General features: G+C 36.6%; 1 protein-coding gene across 1 annotated transcript in view; it reads left to right on the forward strand.

Moving 5' to 3' along the window:
* JAKMIP1 (janus kinase and microtubule interacting protein 1) overlaps positions 1 to 25,798 on the forward strand; it is a gene marked incomplete at its 3' end in the record, with an annotated part of 93,779 nt that overhangs the window by 32,917 nt on the left and 35,064 nt on the right. The window contains exons 6-13 of the mRNA XM_082482215.1: positions 307 to 453; positions 1,052 to 1,192; positions 4,502 to 4,561; positions 13,151 to 13,279; positions 14,523 to 14,651; positions 19,347 to 19,430; positions 23,622 to 23,684; positions 24,867 to 24,965. Of these exons, the coding sequence (XP_082338341.1) occupies positions 307 to 453; positions 1,052 to 1,192; positions 4,502 to 4,561; positions 13,151 to 13,279; positions 14,523 to 14,651; positions 19,347 to 19,430; positions 23,622 to 23,684; positions 24,867 to 24,965 (852 nt within the window). The remainder of the gene's footprint in view (positions 1 to 306; positions 454 to 1,051; positions 1,193 to 4,501; positions 4,562 to 13,150; positions 13,280 to 14,522; positions 14,652 to 19,346; positions 19,431 to 23,621; positions 23,685 to 24,866; positions 24,966 to 25,798) is intronic.

Genomic DNA, 25,798 nt, shown 5'->3' on the forward strand with positions numbered 1-25,798 from the left:
TTGCTCAGAAGCAGCTTATAAACAATGAGTTTTTCAACAAATACCTTCTATGGATCATCATAAGTGTTTTCCAAGAGCAAAATCCAGTGATAAGATCTAATGTTTTTGTAGACTACAAAAGTGCTGTTTCTTGTTTGCTTGGACTCCTGTAGTTCTTAGTTCAGCAGTAGTCTCTATCAGATGCCACTTAAAAAAAGAACTGAATTTTCTGAATGAAGGAAGTAGGCAAGTCAAAACACACATATTTCTTCTTTCATACAAGTATAAACTAAAGCACAGCTAACTTTTTTCCTTTGCTATTTACAGCTGAAACGTTCTAGGGAGACAGAAAGTCAGCTGAAGCCTTTGGTAGAAAAAAATAAGAGGATGAGCAAAAAAAATGATGATATGTTGCAATGTATCCAGAGAATGGAAGAGAAAATAAAAAATCTATCAAGAGAAAATGTGGAATTGGTAAGTAATCGTCTCTGTCATCATGTTATAAGAATACATTGCGCATAGTTACTTTTGAGGTGAAAATGCTTGTGAGGGTTTTACTCTAATACAGACATTTCAGAGTCTTAAATTCAGGCGATGCAACTGAATATTCATACTCTAAATTGAGAGTGGCATGTGCTTTGTGTTGTATCAATTCACGCTGATTAAGGGAAGGGATCACAGATAGACAAAATGTGTTTGGAGGCTATAAAAGTGTATGACTAAAAATCAGCTTTAATAAATGCTGCTTTTATGATTAGAAGTCAGAACTAAATTTGAGCTCTGCTATGATAGCAGACAAGTGAACTCAGTGATCTAATTTTGTCCCAGATTATGTTCTTTCATTCTGTTTTAAAGTATCTTATGTGAGATATTAAGACTGAGGCACACAGAATGTGTAATTGTTTTTTTGTTGTTGTTGCTGAAAGAGGCCTTATGGTGTAGATACATAGATGAGTCCAAAGAATTCTTGATTACTACATCACATGTGAGAATTTTCCTGTCATTCCAGCCAGACACTTCAAAATGTTCTTTACTTGGGTTTTTTTGCAATTTTATTTTAATTTTTTTGTAGAAAGAGAAGTTATCTGCACAACCAGCACTGAAGAGGCACACATCTTTGAATGATCTCAGCAGCACACGGGAGGAACAAGAAATCGAGTTCCTTAGACTGCAAGTCAAAGAACAGCAGCATGTTATTGATGATCTCACAGTGGTAATGCTTATGACTGGTATACACACGTGCATGCACACGCATCTGTAGGCAAGCTAAGGATTTGAGAGCAATATTTTAACTCTACTTGTTGTAGCGATACAGAAGTAGTTCTTTGGCATGGAAGGGTTCTTGTTATTTCCCAGGTAGTGAACTAATTTCTTTGAAACGTGTGTGAATCTCTGTATTATAAAATATTTACTTATTATGAGCTGCTTGTGAAAAGAAGTGCATCAGTCCATCCACCTAACTTACAAAATTGGCTATCCACAACTGAGGAACTTGGAGGAAAGGACACGTTTCAAAACTTAATGACTGAAACGTGCTGGATGTAAACCCAACCACTCCCCTGAACTAGAAGTTCTCCTAAAAGAAAGTAACACGCAGGATGGCATCCATTTCACCTAACTAAGCATCTCTAAATGAGCTGGCCACACTAGCTGTCTTTATAACAAATGGAGAGAAATATGCATGATTCATCCAAATAAAGGTAGCGGCACAGTTTAAGATTAGAATTGCACAGCTGCTGCCCTCTGGCTGTGAAGACCACTTAAGATGATGCTTACACATGTTTGCACTGTTTGATCAGGACTCTTTTGAGTTGTGTTAAGTTGTCTGGTGCTATTTAATGCAATGTATTATAAACTCTTCTGGTGCTGGCAGAAATGAGGTGTCATCTCTGAGAGACCCCTGCCTTTCTGGAGCAGCACCTGGAACTCAGGCAGACTATTCTAGAGCATCTGAAAGGGCACTACTGACTGCTACAAAACGATAAAGCGAATTTAAGATCATTCTGTCTAAATAAAAAATTAAACAATTGGATACAATGTTGAAAATAAAAATAGAAGATCCCAAAAGACAAAACAACAAGATGTGTTATTGCTCTGTCTGGAACATTGTCTGTATTCTTGGCAGTTCCTTTGAGATTTTGACCCTGGATCTCTCTCTGTAATCAGTGCCCAAGATTGAGTTCTGCGTGCATTCTCCAGTGTCACAGTGTTACAAGCAGTAGGATGTTGCTCAGCCACCACGATGTAGGGTCTACTTGCAGAGCAATGCTGCTTTACCTTCCAAATACAGCTGCAGAGGCAGGGACTATGACATGATATTGAGTTCTCAGTATATGGCAGATATAACCTCACTTATATTTCAGTGTACAGTGGGTATGAAAGGACTCTCTTTTTACTGTCTCAGCCAGTAATCTGGGGAAATATATTGTATCCTGACTTTGAACTAGTATTTACTTGTGTTTAGTGTGAAAGTCAAATAAATAAATATTTAAAAATATGGTTTCATTTTTGCTGTGTTTCCTATTTACAGACACTTTTTCACTGTCAGAACTAAGTTAAATTGTTAACTAGGATGCTGCTTTGTTTGGCAGTACAAACTAATTGATGCTTCACCTTCAATATGAATGCAGTGGAACTCTGTACTTCCATTGTGCTTTTCGGCTGTCTTTTCTGGCTCAAACCACACCTCTACAGCATACAAATGTATCATAATTATCAAGAATGACCCACATGTCACGAACCTTATTAATACAAAAGTCATCAGCTTACCTCCAGCTGAGACCAATATGGTACACAGAAATAAGAATGATAGTCTTAAGCAATAGGGTTGTCTCAACTGATTAATATTGTTGTTTGTAGGGTATCTCTGATGCTGTTGAGGCCATATAAACAGTGTTTTTCTGGTCAGTGCTTAAAAGGAAAGCTGTCACGATAAACTCGGATGACTGCAAAAGATGCTAATGATTCAGCAAATAGTGGTGTTTTATTTTTAATTGGCATTATTATTTTTCTGTTAGCTTGATGTATTATTAAGACAGTAAATTAAGTAGTTGTATTACAAACATGTTTAGAAACTGGAGGAGTGGGGGATTTTCAAAATGTTTGTTTATTCTGCGCTGAAGTGACAGCCCAGGAAAGGAAAGGAAAGACAGAGTGAGAGGACTAGCCAGTTTCTCCAGCTGTTTGGACACCTGCTTGGGATGTAGGAGACCCAGGTTAAAGCAGAGAGTTGTGCTTTAACAGGTATCTGAGGAGGGAGCTTTATTCTTCAACACTATCTAAAATTCAACTTTGTTTTCAGCTTGAGCTTAATATATTACTTATTCTGCAGCTTGAAATACCTGTTCTGTTCTCCCTTGGCGGTCATTACTTTTCCTTATTCTGAAAAACACGTGTTAAAGGTGCTATATAATTTATTGTGCTTTTCCGAATTATTTTTTATTTTCCAAAACTTTATTCCTGGAACAAAGTACTGATAAAGATAAATATTTTTATTGTGATTTCCACTGGGAGCTTCCTATTTGTCCAGTTACTGACCTGAATATAAAGCAAATAATTCTGAATAGAATAATACAATGCAGTGAGCAATAACTGCTAGAGAAGCACTTGGAACTGCTGTCATTCTTTCAAAACCAGAGATGTTTCAAAGAAAGATGCAGAGCTAAGGAAAGAATCGGGAAAAAGGCAAGGAGACAGATCACCTGCTTCCTGTGTCAGTTTTTTGCTTGTCCTCTCCTTTGCATTTTTTACCTTCTTTCTCCTCTTCTCCTTTGGAATTCAAAGCAGTATTTTTGAGCTTGAATGTTCCTAAACCCTGCATTTTTCCAGTTACAAACTTCTCATATTATGATGTAGTTAATTATGATCTTGTTCCAAGGTCACGGTAGAAAAAAAGACACTAAGTTGACAGAGACTAAGTGAGAGTGCCTTTGGATTTGAGACTTCTGCCCTACAAGGATAAGTCATGTGTAACACTATTTGCGTATGCGTGGTTGTATATCAGAGTATGCCTAATATAATGACTTGTAATAGCTAAGGCCAGACTCATTTTTGGCTCCTGACCTGCTTCAGAATGGTTCAACATTGGAGTGAGAACATAAATTCTATTTCCATAGTGAGCTTCTTGGTAAAAGAGTCAAAAAAAAAAAACCAAACCAACCAAACAAACAAAAAAAAAACCAAAAAACAACCAAAACAGCCACCACCAACAAAAAAAACAAACAAAAAAACAAACAAAAAAAACTGTCAGAAATTTGTTCCCAGTATTTAACAAAGCCTTTTTTTGCCAACTTCCCATCAAGTGTGTAAAGTTATATGGCTGAAAGTTTGTTTGCTGAAAGGGTAAAGCTGCAATAGCGTGATGTTATACCAACGCGGCGTTATTCAAAAGGATAAAGACATTGTCTTTGAGTTAGGTTTACCGTAGGCTTTAAGAAAACCTGAATGATATTTCTTTGTGCTAGACATATCTAAATACATATTTTAAAAGAAACCCATACCAAATTTTTCTCTTTCCTTCTAGGAAAGGGAACGGTTATTACGGTCTAAAAAACAGAAGAGGAAAAGTCTGAAGCCTCCAAAGGTGAGCAAACTTTCAGTTTTCGATGCATTTTGGATGCTGCAAACAGTCCTTATTTCAAATATTGCTTGAAATTAGAGCCCTACTTAAGCTAATAGTAAAATTTCATATAATTCTCCCATTTTTCCTAGTGAGTGCTTATTAACTTTTTCTTGGGATAATTCAGGAGCTGTAAGTTTTGTACTGCACACAAGTGTTGTTCTTTTGGTTTTTGTTTTAAATAAACAATATAATTACACTTTTAGCCATTGTGGCCTAAATATTGAAGTGGCTTGAAGTCTAAATGATATAATGACTTGAAATAACTACCATTTCAAAGGACAAATGCTCGATCCTTTTGAAAAAAAAATAAACTCTTTAAACTTCTCATACCAAGTTACTGCTTAATCACAAATGAAAACATTAACCTATGCTAGGGATGTTATCGAAATGACATTTATGTATGTGATATATAAAGAGTAAGGAGATTCTAACTGTTTTTCTCTAGTATTCTGTATTTTGCTCTAGAATGCAAAGTACAAAAGAAAAAATTAGATTGTAGAAACAGTGAAGTTTTGCTTCAGAGCATAACTTAAGTGTTTATTATAAGACATGCTTAAAATAATTCTGCTGAATAATGTTGTTTGTGAAATTGAACATGAGCAGCATGGAGCACGTGAGAGGAGGAGAATTGGGTAAGAGGGGGAAAAAATGGAAGTGAAGAGTGGAGAGATGATTATCATCTATACGGTAGCTGAAGGCACATTCTGTCGTAAATCGGTGCTTGTTCAGTGTGTTCTGCATAGTATATTCCTGGTGACCTCCAGGTGGTGCTTTTTTATTGCTCTGCGTTCTCTAATACCTCTATTCTGAAAGATTAACCCTTTGGGATTCTCTGTTTCAGTGGTAATTTCTTCAAATTATGCTTCGAATAATGATGTGCCTTTTACATATGAAGAAAGAAAAATTCAGAAGTAATAACAGATGTTACACACACTTTCTGTTACGTAGTGGAAAGCTGATAGATGCCAAATATATCTACAGTAACCTTGATCTGATCTTTAGTTTAGTATACCTGGATGGTTGTGTGTTGACAGTGAGTTTAAAAACAGGACATAAAATTAAATATATATATGTCACTAATACTGTAATTTTTATAGCCCTCTCTCTAGTTATCAGTTTTTAAATTAATTGTGTAAGATCTTTCACTGAATTGTAAAGTTCCTAATGAAACAAAACTACTTAATTTCCTTTATTAGGAGTTGATAACTAGTGATGCTAATTTCTATAGGCTGAAAACTTCCATAATTATTCATTTATGTCTTAAAAATGTTCTATATTAATAGAATTTCAGCTGACCTAGACTCCGTACCCTTTCCTTTTACCTATTTTCTCTTGAGCAAGCTGCTGCTTTTATGGTATGTTCTTCTTTTCCTTATTGACCAAAGCAAGAGCTAAACAACATGAGGGTTGGAGAAAATGTGCACGATAACATTAAAAAAATTGTGGCGGTGCTATTCTTCATGTGGTAAGAGTACTATAATTGTGGCACTTCTGCAGAGGTTATTGTAAGAATTGTGTGCATACGAGCAGCAGAGTTAGTAGGGTTTTGCTTCTTATTTATGATATAATAGATACACCAGGAAGAACAAATTAATCAGTAGCAGACATAACTCCCACTAATTATTCCATCCCCTGTGCGTTAGCGCCTCGGTGCTCATATGAAATTAGCCATTTGAAATTTTATTTGATGCTGTCTTCTCAAAGGAAAAGCAGGACTACAGACTGAAAACAAGTGAAAAAGTAAGTTTTAAGAGAAGAGCGAATGGGTTTATATATACTATACTAGTTATACTGTATGACTGGTACTAGTTTTTATATAACTATACATATAGTTTCTACATGAGCTAATTCCTTAAGGAAGGAAAGAAGTTGTCAATAATATGCTTATTAGTGTCCTATTACCGGCCATTGTATAAACCTGTAGGCTATTCACATGTACGTGCAATGTTGACTTGGAGTTTAAATGCTGATGATGTAAGCTTCTAAAAGTCCAATTCTGGTATACGGGCTGGTTTCCTTCCAGGTCACCTGTGTGGTCCTGTGAGGATCAAAATACTCAAAGCAAGCTGTGTTTCCCCCAGTTTTCCAGCAGTTTTTTATTGAAACAATCTATGCAGAATGGGCTGCTTACCCATATAAACTGGTGGGATTGTACCATCTTCATCCTCTCTGTTTTTACATCCTGTCTCAGGAATCCAGATGAAAATGGTAGAATTCCTCGAACCAAGATGGCAAAGGGTTGGTTAGATGTCATTAATGGAGGTGAGATATAAACATCTCGCTCTGGGCAAAGTGGTAACGTTAAGTGGTGATTGTTCTCCTCTGGAAGTAGATATCTAAATAGGCCATATGAGTTTTGTCCTAAAATTGCCTATTTCTCCCTGTGGACCATAAAAGCAGTCTAAGATGAGTTGCTTTATATATAGACAAGTACAGTGCAAGTGTATTTCTGTCTATGATCTGTGCAAGATTTTTATATCATGCAGATGATAACCTATATATAATAGTAGAAGAAATTACCGGTGTATCTCTCCTAACCAACCACTCGGAAGGAGAAACTACTGACGTAAATATTTGGCTTTGCTTCTCTAAGATCTGTTAAATGTAAAATTAACGTTAACACAGTGAATTATGAAGTTTGGCAGTTGGAGTTGGATCTATTTCCAGCTGTGCCCCACTTCCCTTGACAAAGTGAAAGAGGAAATAAATGGTGAGAATTGGGTTCCCTGAATGTGGTCAGATGAGCTCAGACTAGGAGGTGTGGAAAAGTTCCTCTTTTGTTCTAATAAATGGAACTTGTTGCACGGGGTGAAGACTTAAACTCATCTACTGTTACAGCTTCTCTTAAATGGGTACTTTTACACTCCAGACTACTTAATTTTTGAGGTACTCTGACTGGACAGTGTTTGTCTTTGTTTTCTAATATGAGTATTTTCCTGACATTGGTTCCTGTTAACTGGAACAGAATCCATGGCGTGCCTTTCTCCATCTTTAAGACAGCTTGTGTGAATGATCTGTCAGGCTAGTCCAGTAGCCTTTATAGCCCAATTGGGTCTAAACAACATCAGTTCAGTTGAGAAGCTTTTCAAAATGCCAAGGTTTTTTTCTTGATTTTTCTTTTTTTTTTTTTTTTTTTTTTTTCCCAGTTAGGTGCCTCTGTTATTTCTGGAGCTCTGTAGGTGCACTAGGTTACTGTTGCTAGTCTAGCTTTGACTGAGCACTCTTTTAATTACCAAGGGGCATAGGAGTCCATAGAACAGCGCTGGCAACCGCCTCGGGTTCCCCGAGGAAAGGAGCAGCACAGCGGGATGGGGCTTTATAACCTCTGTGGCTGCAAGCTGTTTAGAGGACTCTCTATACTCAGGTACTGTAGGGTAGTTTTCTCTGAAGTGAAGCAGCCTAAACTGACAGAGGTTTATCTTTGGTTATCTTTTTTTCTTTTCACATTAGACTTGTTAGGAAAAAGATGTACCAGAGGTGAATCTTCTTTTGCTGTTTAATGCATGCTTTTTTCCAGGTGTGTTTTTTTTTTTTTCTTTTTTCTTTTTTCTTTTTTTCTTTTTTTTTTTTTTGTGGTGTTTTTGGGGGATTTTGCTCTTTTTCTTTTTTTTTTTTTTCCTAATTTTGGTAGTGAAATAATCAAGAAACTCTGGAAACAGTATTTTTGGGGTTTTGTTTATTTTTGACACATAGAATGGAGTTACAGTGATTCCACCATTGATGGAGTCATGCATTTTGAAAATAAGGCATAATTGCCCGGTTCATTTGGAAACTGCAGGACTCTACGGATTTGTTTCTTTATTTAAACTTTAATAAATAAACCGTATTCGTGGAAAGCCTGCACACTGGTGTGATGGAGTTCATATTTCTTGTTTTATATTTTTCTTTTTTTATCTGCCTCTGTGCTTTGGTGTGCCTGTATTTTTCTGGCTGCCAAGAAATGACATATAAGCATGAAGGTAAGAAGTTACTGATTAGCTCATCTGATTGCAGTACAAGGAAATTAATCTTGGATCATTTCCATCATGTTAGATTAAGTACTTGAAAATGAGTTATTTAAATGTAAAAGGAAACTCCTTTAGCAACGGAGGAATCAGATTATTTAGATGTAAGTATATCTAATCCAAACCATTAAAAATATGAGAGTATATTGAAATTTGCATATAATATGGTCTGTGTGTCACTGTTGATTTATAACATTCTAAACTTCGATATTTACTGAGTACCATACTTCACTAGAAGCCTTAACACTTGAGTTGTAAAGACCTAATGCATAATCTGACTTTAAAATTATGTGAAAACAGTGATATAAATCCAGATGAAATATACTTGCTATTAAATGCATGGCAGTAGTCAGTGGAACTTAGAATTTAAATCAGATTTTTTCAGCAATTTACATGACTGTTTTCTCAGTTATAAATTTATGATTTGGAAGTAACAAATGTACAAATCAATTTAAAAGAATCTTTAAGTTGTTAATTGAGAATGTTCCCATTTTTAAGAAAAGTTTGAATGAAAATTGTGTATAGTTACAAAAAATCCAGTCCATGTTATGCATGTTTGTATATACTTTTCAAAAACCATTGTGATTCAGCTTTTGAGCTATACATGGATTCTCCTTTGGAGTTGGTGTATATATTTATGCCTTATTATTTATTACAGTGTTTATCACCAAACTTTGTATGAATCGGATGCCTTTTTCTTTTGCCTTTTTTTTTCCTCTCTACAGCTGTTCCCTTAAGAGTTAATTTCTTCTGGTTTTGCTGGGAATCACTTCTTGTAGCCAGTGGCTTTGGATACTAGATGATCAACAATAAAACCAGCTAATTATGTCATGAAGCAATTCATATATGTGCAATTAATATACGATGGTTCATTAACTTATCTCTGTTTCTATGGAAAGCGTCTGCTCCACCAAATGATAAACGTACAGCTTCTCTAAAGAGGAAGGAGTCATTAAAAATAAATACATGGTTCACTCATAACTCCAAATATTATAGGCAGTCTGTGTAGCATTTAACAGTTTTTTTACTTTTAACACTCCTTGAAGTGTTGGGGCTTTTCAGTGTGATGGGAAATACTAATTTTCTTGCATAATTCCCTCCCATCTAATAATCAAGTGATTTATTTAATAACATATGCAAGTTATTTTTCCCTGGTTTTGCTACTGGTGAAAGGTTTAAATGCAGCTAGTATCTTTTATCAAAATAATGACATTGCTTTAAGTATCTTCTCAAACCTACATATATTTATGTAAAATCAAACCCGCTGTTGTTTTAGGATCGTGTTTTTTCACTTCTTGAAACAGCGTGCGTGGGTGTGTGCATGCAGGGTTAGAGATAGATACATACTTAACCTGAGTTATCGGCAAAAGTGACTGTATAGCAGAGATGATAGAGCAAAAAAACCCATAGGTATGATAAGCCTTGTTTTAACTAAGCTGCTGCTGACCCTTGTGTTCTCTGCGCTGTGTCTATGGTAATAAACTGGAGTTTTGCTCTCCACCTTTTAGAAGTCCCTTCTGCCAGCCTTTTCAAAGTCAAGACTTGACTCTTATTTACTTTGTCAGCCCTCAAGCCTTTATTATTGCGGGTTTGGGTTGAGCTTTGCTCAAGTGCGTTTGTCCAAGGCCAAGCACCCTTGAGGCAGGAGGCATGATGAGCAGGGTCAGATGTTCTTCGGTCCTCTGAGTTGCTTGTCCTTGGCTAGGCTCCTTCAAAGCACAGCCTAGTTGTTCTGAGCCCCATCCACAGGCAAGCTGGTACAGGCAGAAGAGGGAGATAAAAAAGTATTGGCATAAGAGTCTGCGTGCAGCTTTGTTTTATGTTTACTCTCAGCATCTTTGAGTAAAAAAACGTTCCCACACTGCAAAATGGTGGTGCGGTTTTCATGCAAGTTTCTTGGTCTTTGTTTACCCGCCATCATCATCTTTACCTTTGTTTGATATACCTTCATCTTTATGAAACTGTATCTGTTCATCTGTTTGGAGTCAGAAAGGAGTTCTTCCTGATGAGTTGACCGGGCAACCCACATTGTAAATTTGTTTGTCTTCCTTACAGCTTGAAGGTAGCACCATTTCTTTAGCCCTATTTTCAGCTCCCAATAGTTACTTGTAGTAATAGTCTTAGATGATTGTAGGCTGCAACCAGTATTCAGCATGGGAGAAATGCTGGATGGACTATCTCCCAAGGACTAATTACACCCCAGTTTTTGTAGTAAATCTTTGTGCTTATGAGGGAGGAGTCTGAAATGTTTGCAATTCAAGCGTGAGAGAACACATTACCTTTCTGGATAAGTCTTTATATTTCTAGAATAGAGCTTAAACCTGTTCCTGGTGTCCTTTGTTTTGTTAAGTAGGACAGAACAGTGAACAAACTGGTGCAGCACGTGAATGCTGGAGGAAAGGATGAAATTATCCCAGGGAAGTGTTTGTCTGAAGCACCTTAGCCGTAACTCTACCTGGTGAAAGGATCACGGTGCTTCCTAAAGAACTGAGAGAAGAGTAACATGTCTTTACAGGGTTTTAGTACTGCAACTGCGATCCTTTCCTTGTGAATACACTAAATAGTAGTTTAGTAGCTTGCAAAAGGAAGGCTGTTTCTAAAGACTGTTCAGAAGCTCTTTGCCTTCTGTGCTGCATCATACTTGCCTGTATGCCTATGGACAAGCACAGCCTGTTTTGAAAAGATGTGGCTTTCTTGGGTGTTGTGTGGGTGTTTTTTTTTTTTTTTTTTTTTTTTTTTTATTTTTGAGTGCATAACATCCTTAACATCCTTTCAGAAGGAGATTTTAGTAGAACCAGTTAATTTAAAAATGTAGTCTGGAGGAAATTTTTAAATTATTATTTGAAGGGCTCGTCTTAAGTGAAGCAATTAAGTGGTTCAGAACGTGAAGCTGTCTTAGTTTGAGTGGGATTAGCTGTACTGTGAAACAATTATGGAGTTGTTTAGCTTACGAGTGATGAGACTGTGACCTGGTGGACTATGGTAACCAGGGCTGCAGGCTGTAAATGGTGTCATGTGTGCAGGCAGCAGGTCACACCTACGAGCTTGACTTTGTGGTACCACTTAATTCAGTGTTTTGGCTGTTGATGAGAGCTCTGCTGAGACGAAAGAATATATTAAGCATTATGGGGCTTTGTGAGAAAGTAAAGACAATACTTTGTAGACATAATGGAAAAAACGTATAAAGTTAGATAAGTCTAGAAGTCTGCAGTGAAAGGTAAATATTTGGAATCCATCATGAGATAGGGTATTATAGATAAAATAAAACCTTTTGGTATCTTGAATGAAATTGATGGCTCACTCAGCCAGTTTGGCTTTGATGAGATGTAAGACGTTGTCTGTTCTGAGTTAATAACAATTGATTTTTTTTTTTTTCATCATTTAGGCCTTTTTAATAAACAGGGCTATTATCTTCTCACATACAACCTGCGGTTTATAGTTAGTTTTTGGGTTTTTTTTAAAAACCCAACAAACTGTGACATCAGGATCTGTGATTCAGCATCAAGCAGTGCCAAAAACTATAGACAGATAGACAAATTCTCCTTTGTCATCTTAAAGCAATCTCTCCCCACTAGCCTCCCTGTCTAGGATGCTTCATAACCTGACTCCATTTTTCTAGCAACACCCTTTATTTTTATTTTTTTTCCCCTTAATTTTATTGCTCCTCTGAGTTTGTGTTGGGTTATTGGAACACATTTATGGTGTAAAATGTTAGGCTTTCTAAAAATTGCTGCTTTCTGAGCATATAGTAGGAAACTGGTGGAAAGGGCTTTTAAAATGGTGAAAGAATTATTGCAGTTGTGATGTTTTATATAAAACATCAAATTTTTCACAATAAATATTGTGCTATTTATTTCCATTGACTATTCTTTTTCTCTAGTTTTCTGTAAGCATGCATTTAATTGATTACATTCTGTAAAATTTTTTAAATCTGGATTGAAATGCTGGTTTGCCCTAAACATAGTTTTTTTGGTTAGTCATAATACCGGAGCAAACTGTTGAAAAAACTGAGAATGACAGTGTCGGAAAAACAAATGGACAAGTGGCAATTTATACATTTAAGTAGGATTTTGCGAAGTAGGTATTATAAATTAATCTCTTTTTTTCTTTTTTGCTTTTTTTAAAATTGGTATGGATGACAAAATTTATTCTGCATTGTTCTTTGGAATATTTTTTTCCCTTTTGTTTCCACATCCTATATGTTACCTCGTATTGGCTTGCTTTCTTCTTAATAGATATTGCATTCCTCTACTGTGAATCTTGTAAGATCTGTATGATTTTAGTAATTAGCTTTTATACTTTTGCTAAAGCACTATTCTATTGGCAATTACCCAATTATGCTGCTATGTGCACTTCAGTTCTTGGAGGCTCTCATGCAAATGCTGTTGAAAAGGTAGCTAATTTAATCAGGGAACAAGGGTTTATGAAGGAACCTTTTTTTTTTAAATAGTAAAATAATGGTCAGAGAAGACCTTGGCTACTACTTACTGGGTCATTGGGGTTTTCCAACTGTTTTTCTAGTAACTAAGAAAAACTAACTTTTCAGAGGCATGTTGTGGAGACATTTTTTGGATTTGATGAAGAATCTGTTGATTCAGAAACATCATCTGTAACTTCATATAACACAGATAAAACAGACAGGACACCAGCAACACCGGAGGAAGATTTGGAAGATGTAAGTAGTAGATGATTTGTTCTTAAGTTCTATAAAAATTGACATGGAGTATAAATGCAAATTATTTTTTAAGCTATTCTGCCACATGAACTATGAAAGATTTGGCAGACAATTGCTTTGTTTTGTTTCAAGTCCAGTAATACATCCACAGTCATGGCAATAGAATTAATAAGATAATATTCTGCCTGACAGTTTTGGCAGATACTGGGCTGAGAAATAAAATAAGAAAATGAATAGGCATGTTGCTTTGCCAAAAGTCAATAGTTACTAGACAATAGTTTGCCTTTCAACCTTATAATTTATTTGACTGTTTTGATACAACCAGGATTTTCTTCCTGTACTTACAATACTGAGAGAGGCTTTTGCAATTCATTATGGCGTAAATGATCATAAGTAGTAAATACCCACTGACACGTTTTGTCTCAGCTCTGTGATATACAGTGCAGCTGGCCTACTTTAAAGGACTGCAGGGCTGAGGACAAAGCATGAATTAAATGCTCTTTTTCATCTTTCTTTCCTGTTCACTAACTTGTGCCTAATACTCTTCAGTCACAAGAAGCTTCCTATTTTTCTGTGTTTAATATCTAATAATATTGTAATCTCTTTTCCTTGGAGCTTGAGTTCCTGGAGCAAAAATTAATTAAAGGGAAGGACATTTCTTGCCCTCAGCATTATAGGAAAGACCTTGAAAGTGTTGATGTTAGTTGCTCAAAATTCAAAGAAAATTAGGGCATTAAAAATACTTCATGTTTAAAAAAATAAATTAAAACCCAACCTATGGCTTTTGAAATGTAATTTCTGTGTTAGTGTGCTTGTGACGGTAAAATGCTTTACCCTGGCATAGCAGAGACAAAGAGTAAGGGAGTGATGGACTGCATGACAAATAGAACGAACCTCTTCTGAAGCCCCTGTGGCAGTGGAGTTGCTGAAGACAGTGGTGCATAAAACTGTTCCGTCTTGTCTTTCCCCAGTCAGCTTCTTCCCGTTTCTGTACATTAATGCCTCGTGTAGTAACTTATACTGTCCTGAAATCATGCTGTCAAAACAGTTACTGATTTCTGCATCATCATCAAATCATCCTTCCTTCCATTTCCACTTGTTTTAGTTTTTAAACCTTTATTAAACTTTGAGATTCAGTATGTGTTGTACTGCTTGTTGTGTTTGTGAGTCTGTCTGTATAAAGAAACCCATTATCTTATATATTTATACAAACCCACTTTTTTTTCCCCCCCTCTCCATTAAGAGCACACCTAAAGAAGAAGCTGAACTAAGGTTCTGTCAGCTAACAAGAGAGTACCAAGCTTTGCAAAGAGCATATGCATTGCTTCAGGAACAAGTTGGTGGAACCCTGGATGCAGAGAGAGAAGCAAGGGTAATTTTTTAACTGAAATTTCTTTTAACTCTGAGATCATTGAAAAGCTCAAAAAACTTGGAATAGCAGGAGATGTCGTTCCAGGTCAGTTAAATACAAAGCACGATGTTTTTGAAGATTAGAGGATATTATCGGTAAGGTGACAATTTAGATTCATCTGGTGCGATCAGAACAGAGATATCGTTGTACTTTATTCTAGCATGCATAATATATTAAACATTTCAGTAGCAAGACAGTGTTATTGAGAATGATATCCCAATTGAACCTGCAATTTGGATAGCAACATGATGGATTTAAAATGAATCGGAGAAGAGGTTGTTATAAGTACTTAGGTACTGCTATTATATGATTATATTACAAATCTGACCCAAATCTGAAAAAGGAAGTTTTGCTGCAGGTGTTTTGTTGAATATATGAAATCCTAATTTGTTTTTAAAAATCTAAGTTTGAGAGCTTTCTTCCACTAAAAAGTACGTAGCTAACTGTTGTTCCTATTCGTTTGGTATGTGCGATTGTTTACTCACTCTGACATAAATGTTTTTTTTTATCCTCACAGCAATCACTGTACTATAGGTATTTGAGGTGTGAGAAAGTATGTATTCGGTTTTCCTCTACCCTTCTGTCACCACTGTGTTTAACCATTTAGTGTGGATATGAGGTCAGCAGAAATCATGCTAACATCTTCCATTCTGTTTTTTCCAAACTGGGGAGGAGAGAAATCATTTCCTAATGAATTTTTGAGCTCTGACTCAGTCTTCAGATCTATTCACTGAACAGCATTAGTGTCGAAAAAGACCTGAGTTAACTAGAGGCAAAATTTCTTGTACTTTGTTCCAACTCCTTGCAGATAGGGGTGTGTCTAGAAATGTAGCATATTTACAAGTCATCCTCTACTTGAATGAGTATTGTGATTGATGACCAAAGAACAAGTAACATCTAAATAGGCAAGCAATAGCCATAGGGCTGGAAACTTCATCTTCACCTCACGTCCTTCATTCTGCATTGAGTACAGCTTGAACCCATAGAGTACTGACTACTGAGAGCTGACTGATGTCATTGCAAGACCACTCTCAATGATCTTTGAAAGGTCATGGCAATTATGGGAGGTTCCGGAGGACTGTAAGAAAGCAAATGTCACTCTTCTTCAAGAAGGGCAAGAAGGAGGATCTGGGGAACTGAAGGCTGGTCATTCTTACCTCGGTCCCTAGGAAAGGGGAGGAGCAAATAATCATGGAAACTATTTCCAAATGTCTGAAAGACAAGAAGGTGATGGGGAGTGATCATCATGGATTTACGAAAGGGAGATCACGCTTAACCAACTTGATAGCATTCTATGATGAGATGACTAGCTTGGCAAATGAGTTGAGAGCAGTGGATGTTGTCTACCTTGACTTTAGTAAGTTTTTTGACACTCTCCCCCATAAGATTCTCATAGACAAACTGATGAAGTATGGACTAGACAAGCGGACAGTGAGGTGGACTGAAAATTGGTTGAAATAGCTTAAAGAGTTGTGCTCAGTGGCAGAAAGTTCAGCTGGAGGAGTGTCACCAGTGATGTACTGTAGGGGTTGATACAGGGTCTAGTACTACTTAACCTCTTCCTTAATCATAGAATGGTTTATTTTGGAAGGGGCCTTGAAGATCATCTAGTTCCAACCCCCCCACCATAGGCAGGGTCATTTCCCACTAGACCAAGTTGCTCAGAGCCCCATCCAGCCTGGCCTTGAACACTTCCAGGAATGGGGCCTCCACAACTTCTCGGGGCAACCTGTTCCAGTGCCTCACCACCCTCAGAGTGAAAAAATTCTTCCTGATATCTCATCTGAATCTGCCCTCTTCCAGTTTAAAGCCGTTACCCCTTGTCCTATCACTACATGCCCTTGTAAAAAGTCCCTTAATGACCTGGATGATTGAACAGAGTGCACCTGTGGCAAGTTTTGCAGATGATACAAAATTGAGAGGGGTGGTTGATATATGAGGTGGTTGTGCTGCCATTCAGAGGGACCATTTAACTGCCTTAAGAAATGTGTCAATAGGAACGTCATTAAATTCAACAAAGGGAAGGAAAAGTCTTGCATGTGGGGAAGAATAGCTCCATGAACCAGTACAGACTTGCTGGCAAGCAGTTTTGCACAAAAGGATATGGGGTGTCCTGGTGGAAATCAAGTTGAACTTGAGCTGATATTATGTTCTTGCAGCAAAGAAGGCCAATCGCCTCCTGGGCTGCATTAGGAAGAAAGTCCCCAGCAGACCAATGGAGGTGATCCTTCCTCCCTGTTCAGCATTGATGAGGCAGCATCTGGAATGCTGGGTCCATCTCTGGGCTCCCCCAGTACACGAAAAACATGGACGTATGGGATAGAGTCTAGTCACGAAGATGATTAAGGGCTTGGAGAACCTGATACACAAGGAGAGGCTGAGTGAGGGAGCTGGGACTGTTCAGCCTGGGTAAGAGAAGGCTCAGGTGTATCTTATCAATTTGTATAAACACCTGATGAAGGGAGTAAAGAAGATGGAACCAGACTCTTCTCAGTGGAATCCAGTGAAAGGACAAGATGTAACAGGCACAAACTCAAATACAAGAAATAACATTTAAACATAAGAAAAACCCTTCTACCTCCGAGACGAGTCAAACATTGGAACAGGTTTCCCAGAGAGGTTATGGAGTGTTCATCCCTGGAGATGTTCAGAATCCCACTGGACAAGGTCTTGAGCTGCTTTAGGTGCCCCTCCTGCTTTGAGCACAGGAGTTGGACAGGTGATCCCTTCCAACCTCAATGAGACTGATTCTAAAAGGGTTTCAGCATTAAAAGACCCCTCCCTAACCTACTTCCTCCCTCTTCCCCCAGAACCCCAAAAATGGAGAAATGTGTTAAATATTGTGAATATATATTACTGCCTTGCTACATGTGACCTTCACTGTATTGTGCAACTGCATTGTGTTGCCAATAATGCAGAAAGACAAAGATTTTAATGTGGTTTAAAAATTACTGGTGGGGATAGACTCTACTTATCCGAAAGGTGGGAGCTGCCACAAGCTTAATTGTTCCATTGCTCAGAAAAATTCAATAAAATATTCACAAAATTCTATATTGATTGATTGCTGATGGTTTTTAGGCATACATGTGCCCTGTTTCATCCACGTCACTTTCTCTGGCAAGCATTTAAAAATCCACTTACTGAATATTCTCAGGTATAGAAATAGAATACTTGTAGGAGCAGAATTTCTGTGTCTTAATAAGCAAAGCTTTCTAGGTACAAGTTACAGAAGAATGTAGACTGCTTGACATTATCTGGAGTTATTTACAGCTATAAATGTCAGTCTATTATCCCCAGAGCCAATATTTAGAAGATTCAGGGTTTACTTTAAGATGTGTCATGTATTGTTTTGGGTTTTTTTCCAAGGTTCTTTGACATGGCTCTCAACCAACCTTAACTTTTTTTTTTTTTCCTGTGAAATACAGTTTTTGGAATAGTAGAATTATTGCTTTATAGCTTTATTTATTAGAGTTCTCGGCATCTTAGAAGAGCCTAGTCACATTCCACACTCTCTTTAAGTAGGACACTTAGCCAAGGACAGCAATAAGGACTTTGGTAATCACTTTTCAGGCTAAAATTGGGGCAGGGGGCATAATTACATATACTATTAAAGTAAGATTTCAGAGGCACTTGTGTATTTAGGAGTCATGAGACACTGTTATATTTTTCCTTTGCCTTCATAGGAAGGGAAACCCTGGTATGAATATTTTTGTAATAGCTTTTTAAAATTTTATTTTGCAGGAATTTGCAAACTGTTCCTTTAGTACACTTTGGAATTGTTGCTTTCTTTTTAATCACATTCTGTTTTCTTTTGTCACATCCATGCAAATCCATCTTTTCTGTGAGTCAGAAGGTAGCTTTTTTGCATGGTTAGTTTTGTAGGGCCCAGTGATCTGGTGGGAAGAACTTTTAGATGAGGCTTATGGTAAACAACAAGAACCTAAAGACCCAAAGATGCAGAAGGAAATCCCTGTGAGAGTTTTTTAACTGCTTGGGTGTAAGAGTACCTGAAGTAGGGTGAGAAAAGTACTTGCAGTAGCTCAAGGAGCCTCTGGCTGAAGGTCTTCAGAGAGATCCTTTGGTTTATGTCCTTTTTGTTTAGTACCTTGTATGATCCAGTCCCTTTTAGGGCATCACTGGACTCGGGGGTAATACCTACCGTGGTATAATAGAGTGATAATCATGTAGAATGAGGAAGACAGACTAGTGCATGCTGTTTATGGGCTAAACAAATTATTTTGGGTCAAGATAATTTATTTACCTATAGGCCTTTCTCAGTGCTTATTGCAATTCTCTTTCTCTCTTGCCCTTTTATTCCCAATTGCCTTGAATTACTAAAGCTTATGAATAGCTTCTCCGAGGGCTTTCATTTTCTAACTTTTTTTTTTTCCCCTGGGAAGAGCTTTGTCACTGAATATGTGATGATAACATCTTTTTAGGCTCAGAGGGGAAAAATACTGTTAAACCAATGGCTTTTAATATTTTATAACGTAAAGACAAGACCAATGATTTTAATCAAAAGCATTAAAAGCTGACTGGCCAGCCCATAAGCGCGTAGAAGCATCTTTACTTTGATTCTGTGTGTAATTAAATCTACTTGTCTATCTGGATGTGCATGCGTATACACACACTCTTTAATATTTTTTTTTTCCCCAGACTCGTGAACAACTGCAAGCTGATCTTCTCAGGTGTCAGGCAAAAATTGAGGATCTGGAGAAAGCTCTAATCGAGAAAGGACAGGTAAAAGGCTCTCTTAATGTCCTCTACCACATCATTTTCTCCGTTGCATGCAGTGGTGCCCTTGCCATCTTCATTGCTTGCTGGTGCGTTAGTGTGGCGGATGCAGCTTAATTGCTACTCCACCAATAGATTACTTAAATAAGGGAAAGTCCACTATGGGGTAAGAAAATGTCATTAAAGATTCGTTTTATAACACATAAAAGCGTAATATCGAAGTAGCCGCGTGTACATGCATTGTAAATTCTGTTCCCGTTGTCATTTGGTGCAGGCTTTTCTCCTATTTTCCATTTTGTTTATATTTGCTCTAAATTCCAATAAAACAAATATAAAATATTTAAACTGGAGAATATTTTTGGTGTGCATCGTAGAAAAATTCAAAAAAACAAATAACTTCCACACACTCTTCAACTAGGGAAACGAACCACTGACTGTGTCTGGTTACTGGAAGCCACGTGTGGTGTTACTCTCCTGGGCTTAAATTCTCGGAGGACCCAACTGCTTTCAAATTCCCATACCATCAGACAGAGTAAAAATTAGGCCTTATTGTTCCATGTATCTTGTAAATACCTGACGAAGATGTGGCTACTGAAGCATATTTAATAATGTCTAGGATCTTCAGGAAGGCTGATTAAGAGTTATGAGTGCATTTAAAAGATGTTCAGTTGCGTAACTGCTGGAACACACTGAGAAAACTGGGGAGATGTTATTTTATGCTTTATTGTTTGAAATAACAATTCTAAGATTGCAGGTAGCATATGGAAATAAAAAAAAGATATAGCTATCTACAGATACGCATTTCAAAAACTAATGATCCTGTAGCATTATAATGGCAAGTTAATGATATCACTATTTTCCCGGTTTATTCTTTGTAAGAAAAAAAAAAACCCAACTTTCTGTAAGATTCTGTATAAATACAAAGGTTTTGGGACCATATTCAAATTAAGGATAAAAATTGTTTATGCTAACTTCCACACAAGCTGCAATTTGCTTATTAAATTCTGTGTAAATAAAATATTACTAAAATTAGAGAATATGTGTCAATCTAAAAATGATGGCTCACTGAGCTTTTGGAAGAATAAATGGAACTGAAGACCTCTCAAGGATCTACCGCTGACATTTTAGTGTGTTAATGATAAAGGTGTTGTGGGCAAATTGCTGTGTAATTGAAAACGTTAACAAAATGGTTGACTATTACAGTGTCAAACCTAAGTACTGTGTATGTAAATAAGATAAGTGAGCATGGATATACACCTAAGAAATTACTTCTGTGATTTTGCTTCCAGAGCGTCAAAAAGGTATGCCTGGAAATTAGACTTTAATTAGTTACTACTTTATGAAATTCATAACCACATTTTCAACCTTGTGTCTCTTAGTAATCCTGAGAAAGTCAACAGGGACGTGACAAGGAGCAATATGATGTTGTCTCTAGTGGGCCAGTTTGTACGCTGAGCATTAGCTTTCCACAGAAGTGGTCAAAGTGACTTGCTGGGGGCTCTAGCACCTGCTCAGTTCTCCTCACCTGTTAGTGTTTCGATTCAACAAAATAAATGGTTGTGATGAAAAACCGACTTCTTTGTGCACAATGTGATTATTTTTTTATTATTTACTATTACTTTGTTGTTTAGGTGGTCGTTGTAGTGATGATGATTTAATAACACTTGTGAAATGTTCATTCAGAGAACCAGTCCCTAAAGTGCTTTTGAAAAGGAAACAATCAAAAGATCCTAGCGTATTATCCCAGGAATTTTCAGTCTTACTTTGCAGCTTTAGGAAACGGGAACAGCAAAAACCTTCACCATTTTCTGAAGTCAAATACAGAGCAGGAGATTAGAGTCTTATTGTTAAAAAATGATTTGAAGCTTGACTTACAACAGTTTATGTGTCATTTCAAAGCAAGCATCAATGGCTCTTGTTAATCTCTCGTGAGCTCGATCTGTCAGAATTCCCCTAGATGTAAAATAAGACGACTAATCCATTTCTGCAAGGTACTTTGAGATGCGTGCAAACATTATATTAAAGGAAGAAATTCTTATCAAACATTAGTAGGGGTATATAACAAATCTCAAAATACTGGAGTATGTAGTGTGCCAGATGGATTTTTTTTTTTTTTTTTTTGAATTCTCACCTCTCAGTGACCTGGTATGTATATAAATACAGTCCCACTGAAGTTAAGATTTTCCTCAGAAAGTAGAGTAGAATTAACTTCATCAATAAAGACGCAAAAGCTAATTAACAATAGGGCAAATTAATCCATCTTTTTCTACTTGTGTGAACCGAAGTAGTTGAACCTGCAGGTCGGATGTTGAACCTGCCTTTTTACCATATGCATGCGTTGGGATATCCACCCTACGTCTCTGAGTGCAACTCTTTGTTCGTTCCTTGATCTTTGTAAAACACTAGTTAAATGTTAAACTAGACTTTGGATTTTATTTTCAACATTTCTTTCATTTGTTTCAAAAATTCTTGACAAATGTCATGCCTTTTTGGTACTTATTTTAGTATATTATTCCTAGTATGGTACTTTTAACATCATAACCCTGAAGAGCTTGTGTACTGCAGGAGAGTTAAAATGCACTTGTGCATTCTTGTATGTGAGCGGGGAAAGGAGAAAGAAAGGTGGAATATGTAAATGTAGTGGGCAGTGGGTAGAAAAGCTAACTTCAAACTTTTAAAAAAAATGTAAATATTTTATCGTAATGTTTTGTGTCTTTCTGGTTGACATTTAGGGATACAAAAATGATTAGGGTTTTAGAACATCTCTCCTATGAGGAAAGACTAAGGGACTTGGGTCTTTTTAGTCCAGAGAAAAGAAGATTGAGGGGGGATCTTATTAATGCTTATAAATACTTAAAGGGAGGGTGCCAGGGGGGTGGGAACAGTCTTTTTTCAGTGGTGCCCAGTGATAGGACAAGAGGTAACGGGCACAAACTTGAATTTAGGAAGTTCCATCTTAACATGAGGAGGAACTTCTTTACTTTGAGGGTGGCAGAGCACTGGCACAGGCTGCCCAGAGAGGTTGTGGAGTCTCCCGCTCTGGAGACATTCAAAACCCGCCTGGACGCCATCCTGTGCAACTTGCTGTAGGTGACACTGCTCTGGTGGGGGGGTTGGACTAGATGATCTCCAGAGTTCCCTTCCAACCCTGACCGTTCTGTGATTTCAAGGTTGGGCTGGGATATCCAAATTTCATTAATTTCTCCTGCAGCATCAATCTACAAATACCTTGCTGACAAAGAAAGTATCAGCCTTAATGCTTTAGCAAAGACATTTAGATCTTAAATAAGTTGTCCTTTTTAGCTAGAAAATAATTCAATCTGCAGTTAGTATGGGATATTCTGTTGCATACTGTTTTATTAAACTTATTAGAGCAGCATGAGCTAGGTTATATAAATACTTTTCTCTACAGGGAGAACAGAATGAATTTGGCTGCTATAATCCAAAAAATATGAATGTCCAGATGTGGCTGGCAGTGAGTTTTTGTAACTTGGGTGTTTAAAGGAATATTTGATGAGGCCTTTTGAAGCCATGGAGAAACCTATAAGCAAAGATCAGCTTTGGAACAAGTGATCAAATGGAAAGATGGTTTTCAAATGGAGTGTAAAATCTTATGTCACTTCCCTTTCTCCATAGTCTTAAATACCTTATCACAAACACTGTGTATTAGCCTTATTCTCACACTTTTAGCAGAGGGCAATTAACTGCATACCACTGAAGCTTGTTTTCAGTCATTCGGGGTAATTAAATGTGGGGTTTTTTTCCCTTTCTCCATTGGGATTTGCGTTATGTCACTCAGAATGGCATGATTTTGCAAAAGTTCCCAACTCTTTGCAATGGAAAGAAATAGTTTTGAGTTAAGCTGAGTAAATAAATGTTTTTAAAATGACATAAAATATCATATAACTGCATTCACCCACAATTGCTATATGTAAAGATTTTAAAGTATATGCTTAGCTGGAACGTATTAAGAAACAAGACACTCAGCTTCAGGAAAAGAACTTTTATTTTCTCTGTAGCTTAAAATGCTGTTGATACTTGAAATATTTATGAAATCCTTATTTTTTGATGTGTGACCATTTTTTATACTTGAATGTACGACGATGTCTGAAATCTTCTAATTATTGTGGTTATTCATTTTTCTTGTTTAACATTATATATAGCATTTCAGTATTTTAATCCTCTTCTTCCTCATAGGATTCAAAATGGGTAGAAGAAAAGCAGCTCTTAATCAGAACAAATCAGGAGTTGCTAGAGAAGGTAAGTGTTCGGAATCTGGGAATATTTTCACAATTGCTGCTCTTTATCGTAAAAGGAAATGAATGTACAACGTTCAGATAAAGTCTCTGATTAAAGTACCAATATGCTTTTGTACTCTTTGGGAATGGAAGATGCTCTTTATTGTGGAATTCTATGTCGTATAGCAACAGTAGGACCCAAGATGGCTCATGTTTCTAGTGCCCAACAAAATACAATCTGAAATATTAAGCATAACGTGGACTTTATGTAACTGTTTGACAAAATACAAAAGATTATTATTGTCCTGATCACTACTAAAATTGCCTGCTCCCCTCAGCCTTCCATTTTTTACAGTTTTTCCACATAGTAAGTAATACTGATTGATTCAAGACTATTGTATTGTTTACTGTCTGAAATACTCAGAGCTGAGCATCCTCATTGTTCTTCACTGATATTGGTAAGAAAGTTAGCTAGTACTCAAGAAGTCAAAGAATTATTTTTGTTAATTAGTAGCTCAATATTAATATAATAGGAATAAGATAACCAAAGAAAACATCATGACTAAAAGTAGCTACAGCCGGACTTAATTTATTCAGATACTTACATGGGTATTATAAGCATTATAGTACATTATGCCAGATGTTAAACTTCTATTTAGTTTCATACAAATAAAAAGATCACCCAGTTAAGCTGGACAGTAGACCAAAGCTATTAGTTGGCATAATGAATAGTCAATTTTTACTTTCTTTTTTGTCATAGTTAGCACCCCAAATCACAAATCTGGAAAATTAAAAAGTAGGCATTAAAACCTCTCCATTAATGTCTTTCATAATACTGTAAAGAGTAGATGTCTAGTTATGCAAAGACAATGAGAACAGTCTACCCAAATGTTAGTGTAATCCAGTTTCATTCACTCGATTTTAAAAGAAAGCTTGTATTGCTCTGCTTATTTAGATACAATATTCATATCACTTGTCATACTACTTTCAGATTATTATTCTAAGAGATCATTGACCATTTTCAGCTGGCAGTTGTCACAAATACTTTCTGATGTGATGTTCCTTCTTTATCTCCAAAATACGTCCCGACATCTAATGAGAAACTGAAATAATTAACAGTTTTGTCTAAACCCCTGGCCCATAACTCTGTACCGTATCTTTTCCATTGCTTACGGGATATTGTGATGTTGTGTTCATCTCGTAGATTTACAGAATGGAACAAGAAGAGCATCAGCTGAAGAACGAGATGCAAGACGCAAAAGACCAGAATGAGCTGTTAGAATTCAGAGTGCTAGAGCTTGAAGTAAGAGATTCTCTCTGTTGCAAACTCTCAAATGGAGCAGAAATTATGTTTGAACCCAAGCTGAAATTCCTGTAAAGATTACTGATGTCTGGTGCATGTTTAAGGGAAATGACTTAGGTATCTATTTTTTAAATGTTGTATCTTGGGATAATGAAATTGATGCCACTGCCTTAATGTGTTTTGGAGAGAGTGCTCACTAATGTTTATAAAGATGTAATATAGCTAATATATATTGCATATAGTTTGTTTTTCATCTAATAAAATATTTCGTTTTGCAATATTTTGCCTTTTTTATTTGTTTCATTTCCATAACTGCTCCTTTCCTGCATGTAAAATCACTTGGTATGTATACTACAGCCTTGGTTGGTATTGTTTAAATTAACACACCTTCTCACATCTTGCATGCAGTGATCTGACTAAAGATCTGACACATCCATCACATCAATGTATAACGGCTTTTAATTACATTAATTTAAGATTGACAACATTCATATGAAGTAAAATGATCTTAAAAGAACACATTTTGATAGCAGCTTTGAAAGAATTTCTCTTACCTGAAATCCATTTTCTGATGGTATAAAATGATCGTGGACTGGAAATAATTGGCATCAGTCAATGGAAAAAAGGGGGGGGAAAAAAACACCTTCTGAGAATGTCAAGGTTAAACTGGTGAAGCACAAGTACAACTTTTGAAAGTGAAAATAGTATGTTTCTGATAGCAAACAAATTCTCTACTTTGCATAAATGAAATAACAGAGATGTTATCTGTGAATAACAATTTGAACATGTAGCCTGTGATTACAGTAGAAAGCAGTGGTTCTCGTCACCTCGTA

The sequence above is a fragment of the Vanellus vanellus genome (assembly GCF_965231255.1).
Source record: "Vanellus vanellus genome assembly, chromosome: 4".
In the NCBI taxonomy this organism is placed as follows: domain Eukaryota; kingdom Metazoa; phylum Chordata; class Aves; order Charadriiformes; family Charadriidae; genus Vanellus; species Vanellus vanellus.